The sequence below is a fragment of the Apteryx rowi genome, unplaced genomic scaffold, assembly GCF_003343035.1.
Source record: "Apteryx rowi isolate R43461 unplaced genomic scaffold, aptRow1 scaffold_83, whole genome shotgun sequence".
Taxonomy (NCBI): domain Eukaryota; kingdom Metazoa; phylum Chordata; class Aves; order Apterygiformes; family Apterygidae; genus Apteryx; species Apteryx rowi.
This window is the reverse complement of record NW_020451127.1, coordinates 705,200-725,264: the sequence shown is the minus strand read 5'-3', so window position 1 is coordinate 725,264 and position 20,065 is coordinate 705,200. Positions and strand designations below refer to the sequence as shown.

Genomic DNA, 20,065 nt, shown 5'->3' with positions numbered 1-20,065 from the left:
CAAAACCTCCCAGCAACAACAGCACAAAGCGGCAGCTTCTGATCGGCTCCTTCTCTTTAGTTCCTTCCCCGCCATATGACTGGAGGTTTTAGAAGCGAAGGGATGAAAACACAACACAGGTTCCTCCCTCRGGGACTAAAAATAGAAGGAAAGCAATATTCATCTGGATTTCACCCGTACCCCAGCAAACACAGACTCCACAAACAGCAGGCTCTGCACATATAGGGATTAATTCTGTTAATACCTCCTCTTATTCCACCTAGGATTAGAAACATCTGAAACGGGAGGGCTTGCCCTGGAAATCTTATATGTGGATACTGCATACGATGTGGCAAAACCCTAATTGGTATCAGTGAGGGCAGGATCGGGCTCTCGGTGTGAACTTCAGAATAAGATAGRGGGTACGAGATGGACAACAGTGCGAGCGCTCAGCACTCACCTCTGCAGCATCTCAGAGCCGTCAACAGGGCCACGGCGCCAGGAGAATGGGGGTCTCTATCTACCTGCAACACCGGCCAAGAGGATTTCATTGCTGCTCACAAYTACAAGGGTGGAGATTTAAGCTGAGCATGCAATTCTCACCTCGAGCCAAGCTCTATTTTAGGACRAGGAGAGCTACAGAAAACCCAGACAATTCCCTTCTGCTAAAGGAGCCGCGCTGCCAGGGAGTAACTGAGAAAAAGCAGAGGGCCCATTGCAGCCCTTGGGGCAAACGCCAACCTTCMGCAAAGAAACGCTTCCCCTCCTCGGTTTTWYCCCGTACCAYGTAGCAGCTGAGCGATTTGAGCGCYGTACTTCTCCCGCTGACAACCCGGAGCAAAGGTCCCTGCCAGATTTACGCGGCCTCGCTCTCTATCTCGAGGATGCCTTGAACTCTGCAACGCTAGCACRGAACGTTATCTGTACAGTGTCCTTCACTCTCAGGGACGAAGATAAGGGGCACACGCCAGATCCCAGCAGAGCGGCCGCCAGCCTGTTAAAGACAGCGTCGCCGCAAGGGTCTGCCTTTGGGAAAAGCAAGCATCCAAAGAAAGACAGGATCACACGGAGAGCAGAGGATGGGTGTCCCCACAACATATCAAAGTCCTTTAATAAACAAGAGTACTTTATTAAAGATAACACGTGGGTGCAGGGTATAGCGTCAGTTTTTCCCACTGCTCTACTGACACAGTTATATTCCCGGTCTGTCCCACAGCGTTTTATCACGCTCCTTCATCCCTTGTTATAAGCGTCCCCTGCAAGCTCCTCTACTGCAAAGTGAACTGTCTCAGCGGTAGCCCCAAGACAGGACTGCTGGCACCAAGCTCGCTTCACAGACACTGTCGAATTTCACTTCATTGCGCCTTCTGAAGTCGAGTAGTGCAGCAGCGAAACAGGGGCCAGGAAAATGTGCGAATACGCTGTATCAATGAGCTTAATTTACACCCAAAGGATGGTTCATGTCGGCTGAGCAACCTCTGCAGTTTTCACTTCAAAATAGTTGTGGTCTTACTCTTATATCTGAAAATAAAGCTAACTAGGCTGGTTTAACCTGAGAACTGTGAAGTTCGGCCTGCAATGCTTCAGCTCAATCTGAATGTTCAACCTTCTCGGATTATAACACACTTTAACCTACAGTATCTAACGGTGACACCCTCAATATTGAATCAAGGATATATGCAGCCCACTCCCGTTCACGTAGGTCACAGGTGGCCTGCTAGGCACCTAGCAAGTCCCAAAGGAGCCTTCAACTGTGTAGATGCTCAGGTGCTCCTGCCTTGGCTTAGTGGCCGTGCCTACCAGAAATCTCCAGAGACAACAGGCTGGTATCTCCCTAGTCCGGCAGCAGAGCTGCTGCAGAAGGGGTAGTGAGGATTCACCTAGGCAGCTCTTCTCCTGTTCATGTAGCTGAGGTGGCCCAACCTCTGTCTGACCAAGGATCAGAAGGCAGCTGTCAGCGGTGTAAACTTCCTGACGCAATTCAGCAAGCACTGTCCTGAAAACAGGACAGTTCGATGGACGGAGTAACAAACTGAGAGGCAGAAGACCTGATGCTATTTTCAGTGCTACGCAGACCCAACAGCATGACCTCGACAGACCATTTCACCTTGAGGTTTCAGTTTACCCACCTATGAAGCAGAGATAGTGATCTCCACGGTCACAAAAACCTACAGACTTGCCAGCCTGGTGCAATAGCCCTGAACAGCCTGTGCAATCTCCTTCTCTGAGCAGACATTCAGCACCGCGTTGTTTTTCCATCTACTTACAAAGCGCACTAGCTAACCCGCACAGACTGGAACGGGCTGGAACGAAGGCACCTCTACAGGAAAGACACTGGGCAGCGTTACGCGCTAAAAAGCTCATCTCCACGCACGGGAGGGAGCACAGAGGCACGACGGCAGGCAGGGGAACCCCAACTACCCAGGGAGACACACAGGTCCCTGCCCTGGCTCTTCCCAAAGCTGCCCCGTGGACCAAGGGTGAACCCATCACGATGAGTCAACAGGAGAGGCTCCCTAGGGGGCACAGGACACATTATGGGATGCAGGCAAAGAGCATCTGGGGATTGCACAAGATTTATTATGGGATATTTAGCAGATAAATCAAAGACGGGGAAAGGTGGGTATCTAGGTGGTTCGCAGAGGAACAAGAGTGGAAAAAGAGAGGGATAAGGGGATAAAATGGGCCACTCGTGCAAACGGGTTGCTGGTTAGAGTGCTTGTCCCGCCGTGCCCTGTGCCTGACCAGCACACTCACTCCTGTCTGCTCGTTAAACTCCCTTTCTAACCGTGTTCCTGGGTGAGGGCACTCTCTGTCCTGCGTGCATGGAGGTCTAAGCGCCAGCAACTTAGTCAGACCAGAGGTGAGAGGAACCTGCGTGTCTGGGGTGCCAGCAACTGGAGAGACTGAAGCGAGTGAAAATCAAGCGCCAGCAACTGGAGCGGGACCACAGGTCACAGGGGCCTGGTCAGGGTGCCAGTAACCGGAGCACAGGAGGGTACGCATGCCAGTGCGTGATTGCTAGCAAATATTGAGTCAGGCTAGCTGGCAAGTAGGATAAGTGGCCTGGGAGCCAGGTATACGTGTGTGTCTCTGTGCGTGAGACAACTGGAGGAGCTGGCTACCAGAGAGAGACTGGGGCTCCAGGCCAACTGCCAGAGAGACTGTGGGGTCTGGGGGTCACCCGAGAGACCTGTTTGGACGTGTGTGTGTCTGTGCAGGAGGCAACTGGGGAGAGAGGAGATCCAGGGCCAGCTACGGGATGGACTGAGTGTCTAAGCCCTGCTACTGGGGGATCCACACTGCATATATGTATACATCTCCCACTAATGGGCCTTCATCCCGATCGGCCAGAGAGGCAACAGGATGAGGCCACTGGTGCTGTTTGTGCTCGTGTAAGTACTCAGTGTTTCCGTCTGTGTTGATCCGTGTGGCCGACTGTGTGTGTTCATGCACGCTTTTGCGTTGTGTATGTTTGCGTGTGCGCCTACTGGGAACACGTGCTCACCTCACTACTGGTTAGAACTGGGGGCATGGGGCTGTGGCAGCCTGGTTGGGCTACCAGATCCAGCTCCACCAGATCCACTGCCGCTAACAGGCAGTAAACCAGGGCATAAATTCGCAGTGTGCTGTCTGCTCTGCATTAATCTATCGTGAAGGCATCCGAGAAGGCTTGTCCACACTGCAGCARCCTCTACTGTAGACACAGAACTTGCCAACCGGAGGGTGTCTGACAAGACAGTAACACCTTCCTGTCACACCATCGCAAACTCTGCTGTGGCAGCAAAGCCTGGCTGAAGATGTAGCTATCCTAACGAAAACGTCTCCAAAAGCCTGTTTATTCCCCACGCCCCCATTTCGCGTAACTGGGCTAACAAAACTTTGCAACGTAACCCTGGCCTCTGCATGACGAAGGTGAGCTGCTTCCGCAGCTAATCCGCAGATTAGTGCGGAATAGCTAGCTGACTGAGCACTGACTTCTCGGTGCATATAAGCCCTGACTGCAAAGCAGCTACTGTGCTCTAAATTCACACCCAGCTCCCTGTGCAGTAGCTTTTCTTCACAGACGATCACAGAATCACAGAATRGTTGAGGTTGGAAGGGGCGTCTGGAGATCATCTAGTCCAACCCCCCAAAGGGTTAAGCCTTAAAGCCAGTGGATTCTTGGGTGAGGAGGAACTAGAGGAAAGATTAAGCTGAGCAATTTAAGACAAAGAGCAGCACGGCACCGTCTCAGAGTTTAAGGATGTCAGAACGCAGTCAGGAAAACCGGAGCATGTCACGTAGAAGGAAAAAAGCGATGACAAATACAGGGCAGGGCTCCAGCCATGGGCAACTGCACCMATTCTGCAAAGAATCACTGGCCACTGCTCTTGACCACAGATGACTACACAGGAAGGGGCAGGGCATATTKATATACAGACATGCATACACAGAGRGAACACCAGTTCTGAGCYGGGTRTGAGCCATAAGGCTCCAAGAGGTCCGTCACCTCGCCTCACTAACCTACAACTTGCTGGAACTGCTCAGAACTGCGAAAGGTCCAAGTGGCAGCCTACACTTCAGGCAGGGCCCCGAGACRATTCTGCTGGCATGCAAGCAACCGCCACAGGGAAATGCAAGCAGGTGCCTGGCACTGACCGAACGCAGACAGTGACCTCATTACCAGGCCGAGGAGCCCTCTCTTTTGGTCTCTATGCGCAAGAGAGGCAGCAGACTTAGTTCCTGCACCATTGCGTTTCTCTGGTGGCTCCCAAGGGAAGAGACACGCTCCTGGCACCACACTAAGTCTGATGCTGTCAAGGCCTCCGTAGCAATCTGAACACACGCAAGTTCCTCACTCTGCAGGCACTGTCATAGCTACGTGGGAGGGAGGGCACTGTCAACGCACAATAAGGCAAAATTTGGTCTTAGAAGTGAGCTGAAGCTTGAGCAGGATGCTGCAAACAAGACCTCTCCCTTCATAAATCCAATTTTAAGTGTCCAGTTCTCAGGTTAGAGATGTTTCTTCCACTACAGATCCTTCCAGAAGCACTTTGACACTAGTCAAGGCTGACTCAGAGGGAAAGGCACATTTGTCACTTTAATAGCATTCTGTGTCTTCAAGAGGCAGCAATTCAAGGTTAAAAGCACAGGTGCGAGAGGCCCAGGTTTGGTCCTACATTTGTCACTACCTCGACATCAAGTACGTACCACTTCCTTTTCGCATTCCTCTGAGCCCTCTCAGTTACCAGTGAGATACCCCGAGCGGCACTGCAAGCCCAAAGTTCCTGCAGTGCCTGAGAGCCTCGGATAGAAGCYGTGAAGGAAGAGAGGTATCAAAGAYTCCCCTGTAGCTGCAGTGAGACACCAGATTCCTCRCTTCCTTGCATAAAGCCCTGAGAGGCAGTCGCGTGCTCTTGAACAGCTCAAGACTTGTTGTCACCAGAAGCGACACAGAAGAATACTGCGTACTGCACTCTTGCAGTGACTACAAGCCTCTGTCCTGCACGTCCACCCACTTGCAAACTGATCGACCACACTCACCTGGATGGCTGGGACAAGGGTGAAATAGCCGATCAGGATGATCCCAAGCTCCGTGGCCATGTTCTTCATAATCGACCAGCTCTCGTTACTCAAGCCTAGAGAAAGAAYGTGCAAAGACAGGTCAAAGGAGACTGTTCACTAGTGAACAGACATGAGGATAGCACTAAGGACTCCTCACTGGATTTCTCTTTTTTAGAATTAGACATCTACAGCTARCAGACCAAAAAAAGGCATTTTCAAGCTACAATTGATCTGATCTATTTTGGATGCCTGTTTTTAAGCCAATTAAATGGCCTAGAGACTCCAGTGTCTACATCAGATTATCATTAACTCTAAAGAGAGCTCAGGATGACTCTCTCAGCTCACAAAACTGTCCTAATTTAAGCAGTCTAAGGGTACAGTACAGGCATTCAGAGGTTTAAGAGTCTGCTGAGTTTTTGAGCCCCATTTTCTGCCAGGATAGAAGTTGCATGGARTTTTTTAAAACTAGGTAGATTTTTGTGTTCACTGGGGATCATTCCAGAGTCTCTCTTCTCTGATGTTTAGAGATTTTTTTTTTCAATTTGCAAAGTACATTTATACATGGTTTGAGCATACTCAAATCCTTATGCAATTGCAGAGCAYTTCTATACTAAAGAAGATATTTTGTCACAAACCCTGCAGAACTTCATATGGCCCATGGACTGCATTATTGCAAGGTGCTAAATATCYATACCAAGAGGATGCAGCTTTCCCTAAAACACTTTTTAAAACTTGTTTCATTCAAGAATCTTAAAAAGCTGTGCCCACAATTATAATCTTATGTTAATTCTTGAAATAAACAAAAAAAACAGTACAAACAGACTATCAGAATACAATTCCCAATACAATTCAACACGCACAGTCCTGGTTTCCTGCGCAGGCCAGAATTCATATCGTTCCCCATCTCCCAGTTCTTAGGTTACCCCTAATTTTCTCTCTCTCAAGGTTTTTCCAGAGCAGGCTGTATACCTTGGGCAATGCGTAGCTTCACTTCCAGGTCAACGGGCGTAGAGACAACAGACTTGGTGAGAACCAACACATTCTCTAGGCCAATCACTACAACCAAGTATGGAAATATCTCTCTGGAGGAAACAGAACCAGAACTAAAAATGAGATCATTAAYGAAAAAGTATGGAAGAATGCAAATTAAGCAACAACCACACACTCTAGAGTCAAGGCCAGGAAACTCTGTTCATTGCTCTTAGCCATATCCCCTCTCATGCAATAGTAACCCGTGATGAGGTGAGGGCTGTGCATTTCATCTGCTTTGGACAAATGYTAACATTTCTGCAAAGCTGCATGTTTTTCTGACAAATAGCCATTGGAGACCACCACTAAATCAGTCTTTATGCTTCCCAGGGTTGGGACAGCACCCCTCTAAGAGTCTCTACAGCACCTAGTACAAAGAGGTGCAGTCCTCCAAAAAGGAGTCCTTTGAACRCCATTGCAATACACTCAGTAATAATCAGGCAGCAAAACAAGATCAGAACACGAAGGTAGGGATCAAGTCCAGGCACCACCAAGGAAAACCCTGCAAAACTGCAGCTAAGCATTACATTAAACAAAACATTTTTGAAAGTTTCTCAAGTGAAGAGCAGGGACGGTGTGCCTGGCTCCGATATCCAGCGGGCAAAAGTTTCCACTCTGCAGCTACTTAGGCAGAGTCATTCCAGCCTGAAACATCTGCAGTAAAACTCAGCCCAAAATGAAATGGGAATTTTTACCTACAGGTGAGTGCAACATATTTCAGACCCTGACTGACACGGGAGGAAAGCTTAATGACTTGCCTGTACCGAACAGATACTTTAAGGAGAGGTAGAGAACAAGTGGAACTGAAAGCCCAGCAGTGGCTTGCCGTTAGGACATGGACTCTCTCCAYTGGAAGAAATCCCTGCTTGGCTTGCTTAACAACACCTTATAGTGAATGTGAAAATTCAAGGCTTAGAGTTCACCGAAAATCAGACTGAAAACAGAGCTGCAGCAGAAGCAGTTTCATGTCCTGAAACAAGTCTCAAGCAGTGAAGGAGACACATTTGAAGGAGCYTCTCTGCTGAAAGGAGAAAATTTAATCTGCATGGAGCTATGTCCTCCAGTACACCAGTTAGCTCAGAAACCATGACACTGAGAACAGTATGCAACATATATATGCCCTATACATGAATAAACTGAATCCTGCTGAGGATAATTTCTACCCAAGACTCAAAAATACACACTGAAATGGAGGTGCCTTCCAGGACATTCCCAAAAAGAAGAGTAAGACTAGCCAAGGTCACCACTGTGCCTTCATTCAACTCTCTTTCTTGCCCCTGGAAGAAAGCTGGAAAATGCTCTGGCATGAAACAAGGATAGTAATTCGCTTGCTTTCCTTCCAGCTAAACTTAGGCAAAAATAATCGTGCTTTCTTTTCAGGGGGTAATGAATTTGTGCTGTGCTGGTCTGTACAGATCCACAGAGAATGTGTGTGTGTGCATACATACCCACCCCTTGGCAAACCACTAACAGTAAAGAGAGTTAAATTAGGGAGCTTCAGAAGAACTTCTGTTTTCTGCCATAAGCTCTGAGGACCACCTTCCCAACCACTGCTTTTGAATGCCTGCAGTCATCTGACATTGGCTTCAACAAAATTTGCGCCTATAGAACTGTCATCAGCCTGTATCATAAAAGCTCAGCTGGGGAGAAACACCTGCCTGGAATCACTGCTAACTCAGCTATTTCATTCCCATTGATTTCTTGAACAAACAGCAAGCTGAAATAGCAAGAGCTCTGTTCAAAAACAAATTACAGCCCACTCACCCCCCCCAAAAGAGAAAAACAAACCTCACCCTTCCCCAGGTACAGCTGCCTGCCGGCTGCTCCCAGCAAAGGGGGGATGAAGACCACAGCCAATGAAATGACTGAACTTAAGAGTGGTATGATTCAAACAGCTGTAACCCATTGGCCAGTGAACTGTGCCACAGCGCTCAGCCCAGACTCGGCAGGACGTGCCACGATAGCAAGCAGCCCCYTCTGCCACGCGAAGGTCACTGCGGAGAATTCGCAACAGCACCGGCCAGCGAGACGTCACTCACTGCCCGAGAAGGCGACGCAATGATTTAACACTGCTAGCAAACAGGGAGTCGTCTCCTGAACGTCTCCCTCATAGCACAGCTACGCGTCCAGCTGGTGGAGAAAGCGTGGAGCATCCTGCTGTGTGGCCCAGCTTCCCACCATGACCAGCACTCCAATGAGGTTACGTGAGAGATGCACCGTCACGCTAYCATAACCCACCGAGAACCACTAAGTCGCACCCCTACCTCTGCGGCACACAGCATACTGAAACCCAGTGGCGCCCCTCTTCAGCCAAAATGCAGGTTTTATGGCATGGAAAGCGAAAAATAACTTGGGAGTCGATCACATCCATTTTTACAGAGTATTCTGTTGCTTTATGCTGTCCTGCTTTGTGATAAGCTGCAGGTTTCTGTAGCAATAGCTTATCACCGGACCAACAAAGCAGTCAGAAGGCTGGGGATCTTGTCACCTGAGATGGGGGAATTATGATCTTTCACTCTTGGCAAGCAAATCTGGACGTAGCAGAAGCTAGAAGCGATCAGTGCGCAGCAACACCAGCAATACTTGGGTTCTGAGGCTTAGSCCCTGCCGAGAGGAGCAGCGCGTGCCTCGCAGAGCTCCTTCTACTGGGTGCCAGCACATYTCACTGGCTCAGTTAAATTCAGTTTATGCTCTTTCTGGTTATCTGCATAACTAAGAGTGCTACAGATATCTTTAAGAAAACTGAACGGACGTTCTGAGGTTAGCGCGGATGCTGTGGACAGGAACGAGATACTACGGTAAGTTCCACGAACCACAAGTACCTCCAGCGCCACAGAAAAGAAAAAGGAAACACAGGAGCAGTGACAACACAGAGTATTTGTTTTCCTTTTAAAGTGAATAATCCAAGCTACCACAGATCCTAAAACATATCTTCCAAAGTCATCCTACAGAGACTGTTCTGGAAGCCATAGTCTACCTACCATACTGCAGCCCTGCCCATGCAATCTTTGGTCTGAATAAAATTTTACAGATTGGACTGGGTAAGTAATGGAGTGGAAGGAAAACCAAAAGGAAAAATCCTGCTGAGGATTCAGCTGGAGTGGGGGACATCTTTCCTCAGAACTGGTGTCCCCCAGGGGTCAATATTGGGTCCAGTATTGTTCAACTGATTCATCAATGACCTGGATGAAGGGACAGAGTGCACCTTCAGCAAGTTTGCTGATGATCCAAAACTGGGAGGAGCGGCTGATACCCCAGAGGGCTGTGCTGCCACTCAGAGAGACCTGGACAGGCTGGAGGGATGGTCAGAGAGGAACCTCATGGAGTTCAACAAAGGCAAGTGCAGGGTCCTGCACCTAGGGAGGAATAACGCCATGCACCAGTACAGGTTGGGGGCTGACCTGCTGGAAAGCAGCTCTGCAGAGAAGGACCTGGGAGTGCTGGTGGACACCAAGTTGACCATGAGCAATGTGCCCTTGTGGCCAAGAAGGCCAAAGGTATCCTGGGCTGCATTAGGAAGAGCAGAGCCATGCCAGCAGGTGGAGGGAGGTGATCCTGCCCCTCTMCTCAGCCCTGSTGAGGCCACATCTGGAGTGCTGRSTYCAGTTCTGGGCTCTGCAATGCAAGAGARACATGGMRCTACTGGAGTGAGTCCAGCRAAGGGCCACTAAGATGATGAAGGGACCAAAGTATCTCTCCTATGAGGAAAAGCTGGGTCTGTTTAGCCTGGAGTAGACTGARGGGGGATCTTATCARYGCATATAAATACCTGAAGGGAGGSTGTCAAGAGGATGGGGCCAGACTCTTCTCAGYGGTGCCCAGTGACAGGACAAGAGGCRACGGGCACAAACTGAAACAAGGGAAGCTCCATCTGAACACAAGGAAAAACTTCTTCACAGTGAGGACGGTCRAACACCGGAACAGGTTGMCCAGAGAGGTTGTGGAGCTTCCATCCCTGGAGAAAGTCAAAAGCCATCTGGACAGGGTCTTGGGCAGCCTGCTCTAGGTGACCCTGCTTGAGCAGGGGGATTGGACTAGGTGATCTGTAAAGATCTCTTCCAACCTCAACCATTCTGTGATTCCGTGAATCACAGAGGATAAATTTCCTTCACATGTTAGTAAGGCATTGTGGTTTTGAATGGGATATAAATTCAAGATCCTAACCTTACATGTGCTGACTTGTGATTAAGTTTCCCTAGTACTCGCCCAAGCTGCCACATGAATGTTAGCTCTGGTATCCTAAGCAAATTTTAGCCCTAACAATTAAAGTGCGACACATTACTCTCTTCATCTCCTGCCCAAAACCTGCACAGGAAGTGAATTTCCATAGTGAATGAAATAAATACAAAATACATAGGACACTTAYAGGCAGCTTCCTGTTCATGTCAAAGAACCCAAAACTTAGCAAGTACAACTCAGTTCTGCCTTTATCTAGCACTATTTTCAGCACATAACCTCTGTCGCTCCTGCAAATGGTAATTCAGGACAGAAGACCGAGGTGAGAAAAGCCCTTTGGAATCCTTAGGGATGGAAATGGCTAAAGAAAGCAAATGTGACAAACATCAGGGACAGGTGCAGTCTTGTGGAATACATTAGTTAAAGTTCACTATCTAGCACCACTTCCAGATAAGCTGCAATAAGCCTTCAGAAGGCAGTAGAAATAAAGAAAACAAAACCCCTAATTCTCTCATCAACTATGTCCTACTTAATCAGTAATTTCTACTGCAGAAGATAATTAACTAGTAGTCATAGGTTATGAGATTAAATCGTCTATGAGGAGTCAACAGTTTTTCTTATTTTAAATGACTAGCAGTTTAAAAAGCAATGAGACATTAGCTTTTCTGGAAAATAAGATGAGTCTGCGCAGGACAAACACAAGCTGTTCATCTTCTGCAAACAACAACTCAAAAACTTAAGTTCGCTTGTCCACACTCAGGGTGAGGCAGACGGCATGAGATCCTCGTTATATTTTCTGCCATAATGAAACATTGAGAAAGGGCTTCAAATAGGAAGAAGGAAAAAGAGCAAAGGCAGATGCCGTGCTCATGTCCATCTACCGAAACATTTACACTTCACTCCCTACTTTGATGCCAGCAGGTGTTGCATAATAGCATGATGCAGTATYCAAAGGAGTCAAGAGAAATACTACTGTTAACTTCAGTAGAGCTGAATCAAACATAAAGAAAATAGATCTTCTCTGAGTCCATATATACTTGTAAAGAGAGACACTCCAAAACTTTTGAAAGGTTTAAGGATTTATCTCACCAATTTCTTTCATTTAAAATGTAAATGTTCACATTTGAGCTGGTCATTTTAAGTTTTTTTATAGTCAATGAGGTCACAATTTTAGATTGTGATTCATCTGGTCTAACTGAGATGCCAACTTGTGGTGAGGTGACTTGTGCTCTGGAATTGTCTACAGACTTTCACAGTCCATCAGCTCACAAGAATCCCACTTCTAGCGAATGCCAGCCATTCTTCCCCACTTCACTGTTCAGTCTTTCTTAAATCTTGGCTAGATCGTGTCCCCTCTCTTCATTTAGTTTTCTTTTCTGTAAAATAAGACTAATGTATAATTACATTATGTAATAACACATAATTACATTATCTCCTATAATTATTTTACTTCTTTAGTATTTGCAGTATGTTTTAAGATAAGTGAAAGCTATCAAAGAAAGATAGAAGATGACYAATGACTCAGGTCTAGTTTATATATCATATCTATAGTACTCACGTACTGATCTCTAAGCAACAAGTTTATTTTAGTACCTTACAAAAATCAGTGAGGAAAAAAGGCTTATCATGAACAGAGGCACCATCAAAAACAAACACACCCACATGTAGAAAGCTCTGCTGTAAAGTAAAAATTTTAAAAGRGCAAATCAAAGTTTAACCAGACAAATCAGACACTGCGCCCTGAAGCTGGCCAAATCCTAGCACGTTGGGTATGTGCTACACCAAGAACACTCTGTCCCCATGTCCGGAAAAGTTCAGCCTCAGATAACTAAAGACAAAGTGCTTTGGCAGACAKTAGGGAATCAGACAAAGGTCAAAGGATCTCTTGGGTACCTGCAATCCCAACCACTCGCTACATAACTTGCTCACATATTAATGCTACTTTCATTTCACCTAGGCTATGTTTTCTTTCAGCATGATCCCCTGACAGCTGTTGAGAACAAACATGAGCTTTGAAGAAATAAACAGGCAGCCTCCAGTGCCTTTTTGGATAACGGAGAGTTCAAGGTGCCCCACTCGCTCCTTCAGTGTCCATATGCTTGCAGCACATAAGAAAGGAGTTAGATCAAGCCCTGGGGGATCCTTCCATATGAGAGTCCTTGCATCAGAAAGAATATCTACCATTATCATCACATGGTATTTGTCTAAAAGAGCAGAATTAACCTGCAAAAAAAGCACTCCCCTGTCCAAACTCACCAGAAGTCAACGAGACCTCACTTTCAGTAACATCAGACCCCAAGCATCACAGAATCCAAGTGTCTTCCATCTAATTAGACAGCATTTAAAAAGTACTGCAAGAATGAAGGTTCTATCCCAAAGGAAACTGTCCAAGCAATCATTTTAAGGCACAGAAATTCTGCAGGAAAACTGTTTTTAGAAATAAGGACTGAATTAATTCTTTCTTTCTAGCAGCCTATAGGAGGAATAATCAGATTGGTTTAGCCCTGTGTGTGACAATGATAAGGCTGATGGTACTGAGACCTCTGGTCACTGTACTAACCAACACTGTTCCTTCAATTCCCCAATATATCTGCATCCAAATATTGTCCGTCTTCTTATATCAAACCTGTCAGCTCCAGGGGGACCCTGTTTTATTTGTACAGCTCACAGTATAACATCATCTTGAGCCATAATTAAGGCTCATAGGCACCACAGTAATAAAAATAGTAACAAATATTTTAGTTTCTGAATTCAATTGTTCATAGGCCTGCTTGGCCTATGAACAACAATTTTGGAGGGAAATTCCTCAGTCTGATTCTGGTTCCTGGTAAATTATTGCCAGCATTCAAGAGTCCCGCTCACGGGTCAAACATTGATTGTTTCCATGGTATATAGCTGGAGGGAGGAAGACGGGAAGAGAAATGAGGGGTGCTTCCTTAACTATTTAGGAAAGGGGTGTGAAAATCAAAAGAAAGATCCTGAATTCAACCTTAAGCATTGTGAAATGAACAGCATGTGGAACTTGGCAGGGGAGAGGTGCTAGCTACAGCTTTCTCGGGGATTTTCTACCTAACACAAATATAATGGATTGTAGTAACTACATCAAAAGTCACAAACACCAACTGTAACATACACAGCAACGCCGGTCATAAGAAGAGCTGACAAAAATATCAGTGATGGGTGCAAAGGTACCAAGCTAGCCTCTCGGGCACAATTCCACAGGTCAGCTCTGCCACTTTCCAAGATCTTTCTCAGCAATATGTAACGAAGCTCAGTTAGCCAGAGGAAAGATAACAACCCCTTTCAGATGCTGAGACAAGTCACTGCAGGAGGAAGGAATAAGGGGGCCTATCTAGCTGCCAGGAAAGCAAGTTTATGAATAAAAGGTTGTCCCACCAATTCTTTCAGCTCTAGGCAGAGAGGGACAATGGCTAAGCGATAACACATCCCCCAAAAGCCTGTGACCCAGTCAAGTCTATTCGCTGGCAAGCAGAGAAACACAAGGCCCTTCAGCTCAGGAGGGGTCTGATAATAACTTTGCACAGCTGTATGAAAGCTTGTTTGAAAAATGCTAGATTTTAAACACTAGGCATTGAACAGCTGTTTTCAAATGATTTTACCCCCACCTGCCCTTCTTTGGGAAGAGGTTCAGTTCTGGAAACATACCCTCCATTAAGAGTAGGCGTCAAGCCAAATAGCGTGCACAGGCCAACTGACATAAGCAGAGAGCTGAGCACTGTCACGACTGCTGCCAGTGCTAAGCCCCATTTCGACTTCACCATGTCGATCTTCCCTGAAAAACAGAATGCAAAGTCTCTATTAGCAAACAAAAGAAAATGACATAAAAAAAAAAAAAATCAAGTGCAAGGGATCCTCATCCTCCCTTATTTCAGCTTACTATCCTGCAGCACAGAAATAATGGTAGTTCAGTCTCGGTGTCTGAAATGTAGCTCCCAGATACCTTTGCCATGACAGTACATTACTAGGAGGTACTGTAGCAAGGATTGGGCCCCAGGATAACGCATGGTTTGCAGCTCAAACTAGTGCCGTACACAGCACTGTTGGAGCATGAATGAAAGGAACTCAAGTGTGGCTAGTAAGGACTAGGTCACAAGGTCAGAACATGTACTTGATCTTTCTGAGTGTGAACTAGTCTCTCCAAGGTGGAGAAAACATCGTTACTATGGCGCTTAAACATGCAGGAGACAGAAACCACCACAGAAGATATCACAAGGAATAATACAGCACTCGCTGAGAAGAACAGATTAATTGAAATCAAACAAACAGGACTATTGATTCTCTACATGACAGTTTTCTATCACAGTAATATTTCAACATCGCCTTTCCTGCTGAAACAGGAGGGAACTGCAGTACTATGGACTGAACCCTTTCCCTTACATGCAGCAGCAGCAAAGGCAACCCGCCCCGATCCCTTGCACATGCTCCACCAGCAGGCACCCAGGTGACTTATTAAGCTTGCTCTCCCCTTGAGGTGCTCCACCCCACAAACCTACGTGTGGAGAAGTAGATGTAAGCGAAGAGTATAATATAGGTGGTGACAAGGGGGATCAGCTCAGCAATGCCAATCTCTTCCTTGAAGTGAACATGAACGATGTTCTCCTCTCGCAGCGTGCAGTTAGGACTGGGATGCAGCAGCTTGAGGCGAGAACGGAGGCTGTTGAGGAACCTGAAATGAAGAGCAAGCAGAAGGACGTGACTTACGATGTACCAAACAACCAGCATGCAGTTCCAAGGAGGAGCTCAATGGGTATAGGACAACCAGCAAGACGCTCTATGGATTTATACAGACTTACAAAACACAGTTCTCTCTAGGCCTGACTGCTAAGTCTGTTCTTCTCTGGCTTAAACTACATTCATCACATCTGTGGCAATCTCACAGACCTAGATTTCCAAGAAAAATCAATGATAAGAACTACAAAGACTCAGCAAAACTATTTAAAGCAAGGGCTCATCATCAGAAATCCTGGCTCTGGGGAACCGAACATGCTCAATATGTAGCCTCAAACATCTCCTCAATTTTACATAAGCACAGCTGATGAAAGGTGCTACATGACAGTCCTTGAGGCTGAAGGTTTCCTGCATGGGCAGCAGCAGAGCAAGTTTCAACTACTGTGCTACAGATTCATTCTAGGCATTCCTCGGGGAATTCTGTGCAGCACAGAGCGGAGCACTTGCTCTTCAGACCCATTCAATCCAAGCCAGCTTTGCCAACACTGCTAGAGGGGTTTCACAGTTGATGCCAGCTGAATTGGTGCTTCCTGGAAAGGAAAACACTCAAACTCCATGCACCAGGAGCTGGGTTGAAACAGACCTACTGGGCTTTGCTTGTGGCTTTCAGCTATGACAGCTACGTGGGCAGGAGAAGCCATCATCAGAGGAACTCCCACTAGCAGCTTTGAGTATTACATATATTTTTCTAAAAAGAAATTGAGAACTGAGTAATGCATCTCCATTAAACACAGCAAGTTTTCTCCCCAAAATAGCACTCTGCTTTTCTATAGCAAAATACTCTAAAACACAAGAAAAGGGAGAATAAAAAAATAAACAGAACAATAATCAGAGTAGAGAAAACAGCAACATTTCCAAGAAACGAAGAAAGAATCCCTAACATAAAAATACCACAGCTAAAGCTCCTTACCGAGAATCATAACGCTGGAGACCCAGTGTGACAGTGTATGATACCACTCGCTTCCTATTATAAAGGTTCACCCCACTGTACTTTCCAGGGAGTCCAAACAACAGATCTGCAAAAACAAAATATGACCAAAGCATTAGGATAACAGACAAATAAACAAAAAAGATGAGAAACGAGTGTTCACTGCTAAGAACGTTGCATGACTATTGTTACACGAAGCATTTTCACAGAATCACAGGATTGTTGAGGTTGGAAGGGACCTGGACAGAAAGCAGCTCTGCAGAGGAGGAACTCGGGGTGCTGGTGGACAACAAGTTGACCATGAGCCAGCAATGTGCCTTGTGGTAAAGAAGGCCTACAGCATCCCAGACTGCATTGCCAGCAGGTCGAGGGAGGTGATCTCTCTCTTTGCTCCGCAATGGTGAGGCCACACCTGGAGTGTCATGTCCAGTGCTGGGTTCCACAGTACGAGAAGACCATGGGTACAGTGGACCAGGTCCAGCAAATGGCCACAAAGATGATCAAGGAGCATCTCTCATATGAAGAGAGGCTGAGAGTTGGGATTGCTTATCCTGGAAAAGAGAAGACTCAGGTAGGATCTTATCAGTGTGTATAAATGCCTGATGGCAGGAGATAGCTGGAGATAGCACCCACCACAACACTCAGAAGACTGAGCCAGACTCATCTCAGTGATATTGAGTGACAGGATGTGAGGCAATGGGCACAAATTGAAACCCATTTAAACATAAGAAAGAAAAAACACTTTTTTTTGTGAGGATGGTCAAACACTGGAACAGGTTGCTCGGAGAAGTTGTGGAGTCTCCATCCTTGGAGATATTCAAAACCCGACTGGCCACAGCCCTGAGTAACCTGTTCTAGCTGACCCTGCTTTGAGCAGGAGGGCTGGACGAGATGATCTCCAGAGGTCACAGAATCACAAAATCAGAGTTTGGAAGGGGCCTCAGGATGTCTTCTCTTGTCCAGTGAGCTAGTCATTCTTTCACAGAAGGCTATCAGGTCAGTCAGGCATGCTGATGACTCCCAATCACCTTCTTGTCCTTAATATTTTTGGAAATGGTCTCCAGAATTATTTGCTCCATTGCCTTCTCAGGGACTGCAGTGAAGCTGACCAGCCAGACATTCCCTGAACCCTCCTTCTTGAAGACCGGAGTGACATTTGCTTTCTGCCAGTCATCAGGAACCTCCCTGAATCAGCACAACCTTTCAAAGATTATCAAGAGGGGCCTCGCAACAACATCAGCCAGCTCCCTCAGCACTCATGGGTGCACCCCATCATGTTCCATGGACTTGTGTCCAACTTCTTTAAATGCTCCCTAATCTAATCTTCCTCTACTGAGGGTAAGTCTTCATTGCTCCAGGCTTTCCAACAGGTCTCAGAGGCCTGGGATTCCTGAAAGCAACTCTTACCAGTAAAGACTGAGGGGAAGAAAGCACCAAGTACCTCAGCCTTTTCCACATCCTTTGTCTCCAGGTCCTCTGCCCCATTCGGCAGTGTCATCTCCCTCAGCAGATTCAACTCCAGATAGATTCTGACTTTCCTAACCCAACTCTGCACACTCTATATTCCTTCTGGGTCATCTGTCCCTGCTTCCACCTCTTGTGCACTTCCTTTTTATTTTTGAGTTTAGCCAGGAGCTCCTTGTTCATCCATGCAGGCCTCCTGTTATCTTTGTTGACTTCTTATGCATCAAGATGGACCATCCTTGAGCAGGGTGATCCGTGAAAATCAACCAGCTCTGCTGGGCCTCCCTTCTCTCCAGGACCATATCCCATGGGACTCTTCCAAGCAGATCCCTGAAGAGACTAAAGACTCCCCTCCTAAAGTCCAGAGTTGTGACCTTGCTTTCTCCTTTTTTCCCACCCGCCTCCTCTCTGGATCCTGAACTCCACCATCTCATGGTCACTGCAGCCAAGGTTGCCCCCAACCTTCACATCCCCAGCCAGTTCTCCCATATTTGTAAGTATGAAGTCCAGCAGAACACATGCCCTTGTTGGCTCCTTGATCACATGTGTTAGGAAGTCACCATTAATGCACTCCAGAAACCTTCTGGATTGCTCGTGCCTTGCTGTGTTGCCCTTCCAGCAGTCATCAGGGTGGTTAAAGTCCCCCATAAGGACCAGGGCCTGCAAACATGAGGCTTCCTCCTGTTGTCTTAAGATGTCTGTCTTCATCATCATCTCCTCCCTGATCAGGCAGTCTGTAGCAGACACCCACCACAACATCGCCCACGGTCTGCCATGCTGTGTGCATTTGTTTACAGGCACTTCAGATAAGCACTCAATCTGTCCTTCAACAGAGGAGACAGGCATTATCCTTAAGGACACATCCAAACAAATCCTTGTACACTTGTTTTTGTGCATGTCTGTGTGTGATTTGAACCAGAGGTTCCAGGAAGACTTGGCGTTGCAAGGACTATTAAATGTTTTTTCTGTTAAACTTTTAATCTTGCACTAAAATTCAGACCTAAAATCATGCATAATGACTAACACTACCATTGCTCTCAGGAATTTCTAGGATATCGTGGACCTCTATCTTGTTTGTAAATGAGCTGTCAAAGAGAGACACCATGTGCTCCAAACTATAGTCTGTACACATTTTGGATGCTCAAAAATAACCTTTAAAACAAACTCGCTTTAAGGTTACAAAACCCCTTTTCAGACACATCAGATTATAGTTTTCCCAAAATCTACAAAGCTCCTTTAAAAACAAAAGGACAACATTTTCCCTGACACTATGGAACTACTAAACAATATGATGATGGAAGCAGTCAGACTTCTTTTTTTTTAATTAAGAGACCAAAAATACTTTTATGAGATCTGGTGTCCACTTGCGGTACATGCAGGCAAGTATCAGTGAAAGCACAAGAGGGAGCAGGATGAATATTCGTTCATCTGTGACAACGAGACAGTCTGAATACCCCAGCCAGCGCTGTTCTGAGAGCACCAGGGAAAGACAGGATAGAGCATATGTAGAGGAACAGGAACACAGAGACCGAGGCAAGTTATCTGTTATTTTTACACCTACAGAACGGAGACTGATGGAACAGAATTATTCACTTTCTGCAACTTCAAAACTGAGTCCAAACACAGATACAAAATGAGAGATGAAATATATTTGGTAGTTTGATCCCAGCTGCTGAGAGTGGCAAAATGCCACCCATTTTGGTAATACTGGCAATCTAGACAGTGGGCATAATGAGGACAAAACAGTAGAGCAACCTGTAGGTGCATTTCTCACAGCTTCAGTGGCACTTCAGCCTCCTACCTTTGAGAGTAGCTGATGTTTGCAATGTCTTTGGTTCATGCTGATGAATAGTTTTGATGATATCTGGGTCAGCGTTAAAGCGCTCTCGGTCATTCTGCCAGAAGTTCCCTGGAGACAGTAACAGACAGCCATGTTCGGGGAGCAGATTCCGCAGTTTCTTGAGGCCCGGCAGAAGATCCGTCACCTGAAGGCAAACTTCCTCCAAGCTTTTGACACCAGAACTGAAACACAGCAAAGATTAAACACTGCAGTGTGTATTGCAACGCTCGCAAACAAAAAGGCAAAGCCGCTGGGATGAATACCCAAAGGACTGCGTCCCCATGTTACTGTTCTCGCTCACTGCAATAGGAGCACCAACTCCAGAAGCCCACTGTCACTCTGCATAGGGTCTG

At 46.5% G+C, this 20,065-nt stretch overlaps 1 protein-coding gene across 9 annotated transcripts in view; it reads right to left on the bottom strand.

The window, feature by feature from the left end:
- The window catches only part of SCAP (SREBF chaperone), a 77,441-nt gene that overhangs the window by 13,250 nt on the left and 44,126 nt on the right, over nucleotides 1–20,065 (bottom strand). For all 9 annotated transcript variants that reach the window (XM_026089702.1, XM_026089710.1, XM_026089703.1 and 6 more), the window contains 6 exons: nucleotides 19,674–19,894; nucleotides 16,391–16,496; nucleotides 15,246–15,418; nucleotides 14,398–14,524; nucleotides 6,496–6,608; nucleotides 5,506–5,600 (listed from right to left, as the gene is read on the bottom strand). In XM_026089702.1, coding sequence (XP_025945487.1) covers nucleotides 5,506–5,600; nucleotides 6,496–6,608; nucleotides 14,398–14,524; nucleotides 15,246–15,418; nucleotides 16,391–16,496; nucleotides 19,674–19,894 — 835 coding nt within the window. The remainder of the gene's footprint in view (nucleotides 1–5,505; nucleotides 5,601–6,495; nucleotides 6,609–14,397; nucleotides 14,525–15,245; nucleotides 15,419–16,390; nucleotides 16,497–19,673; nucleotides 19,895–20,065) is intronic.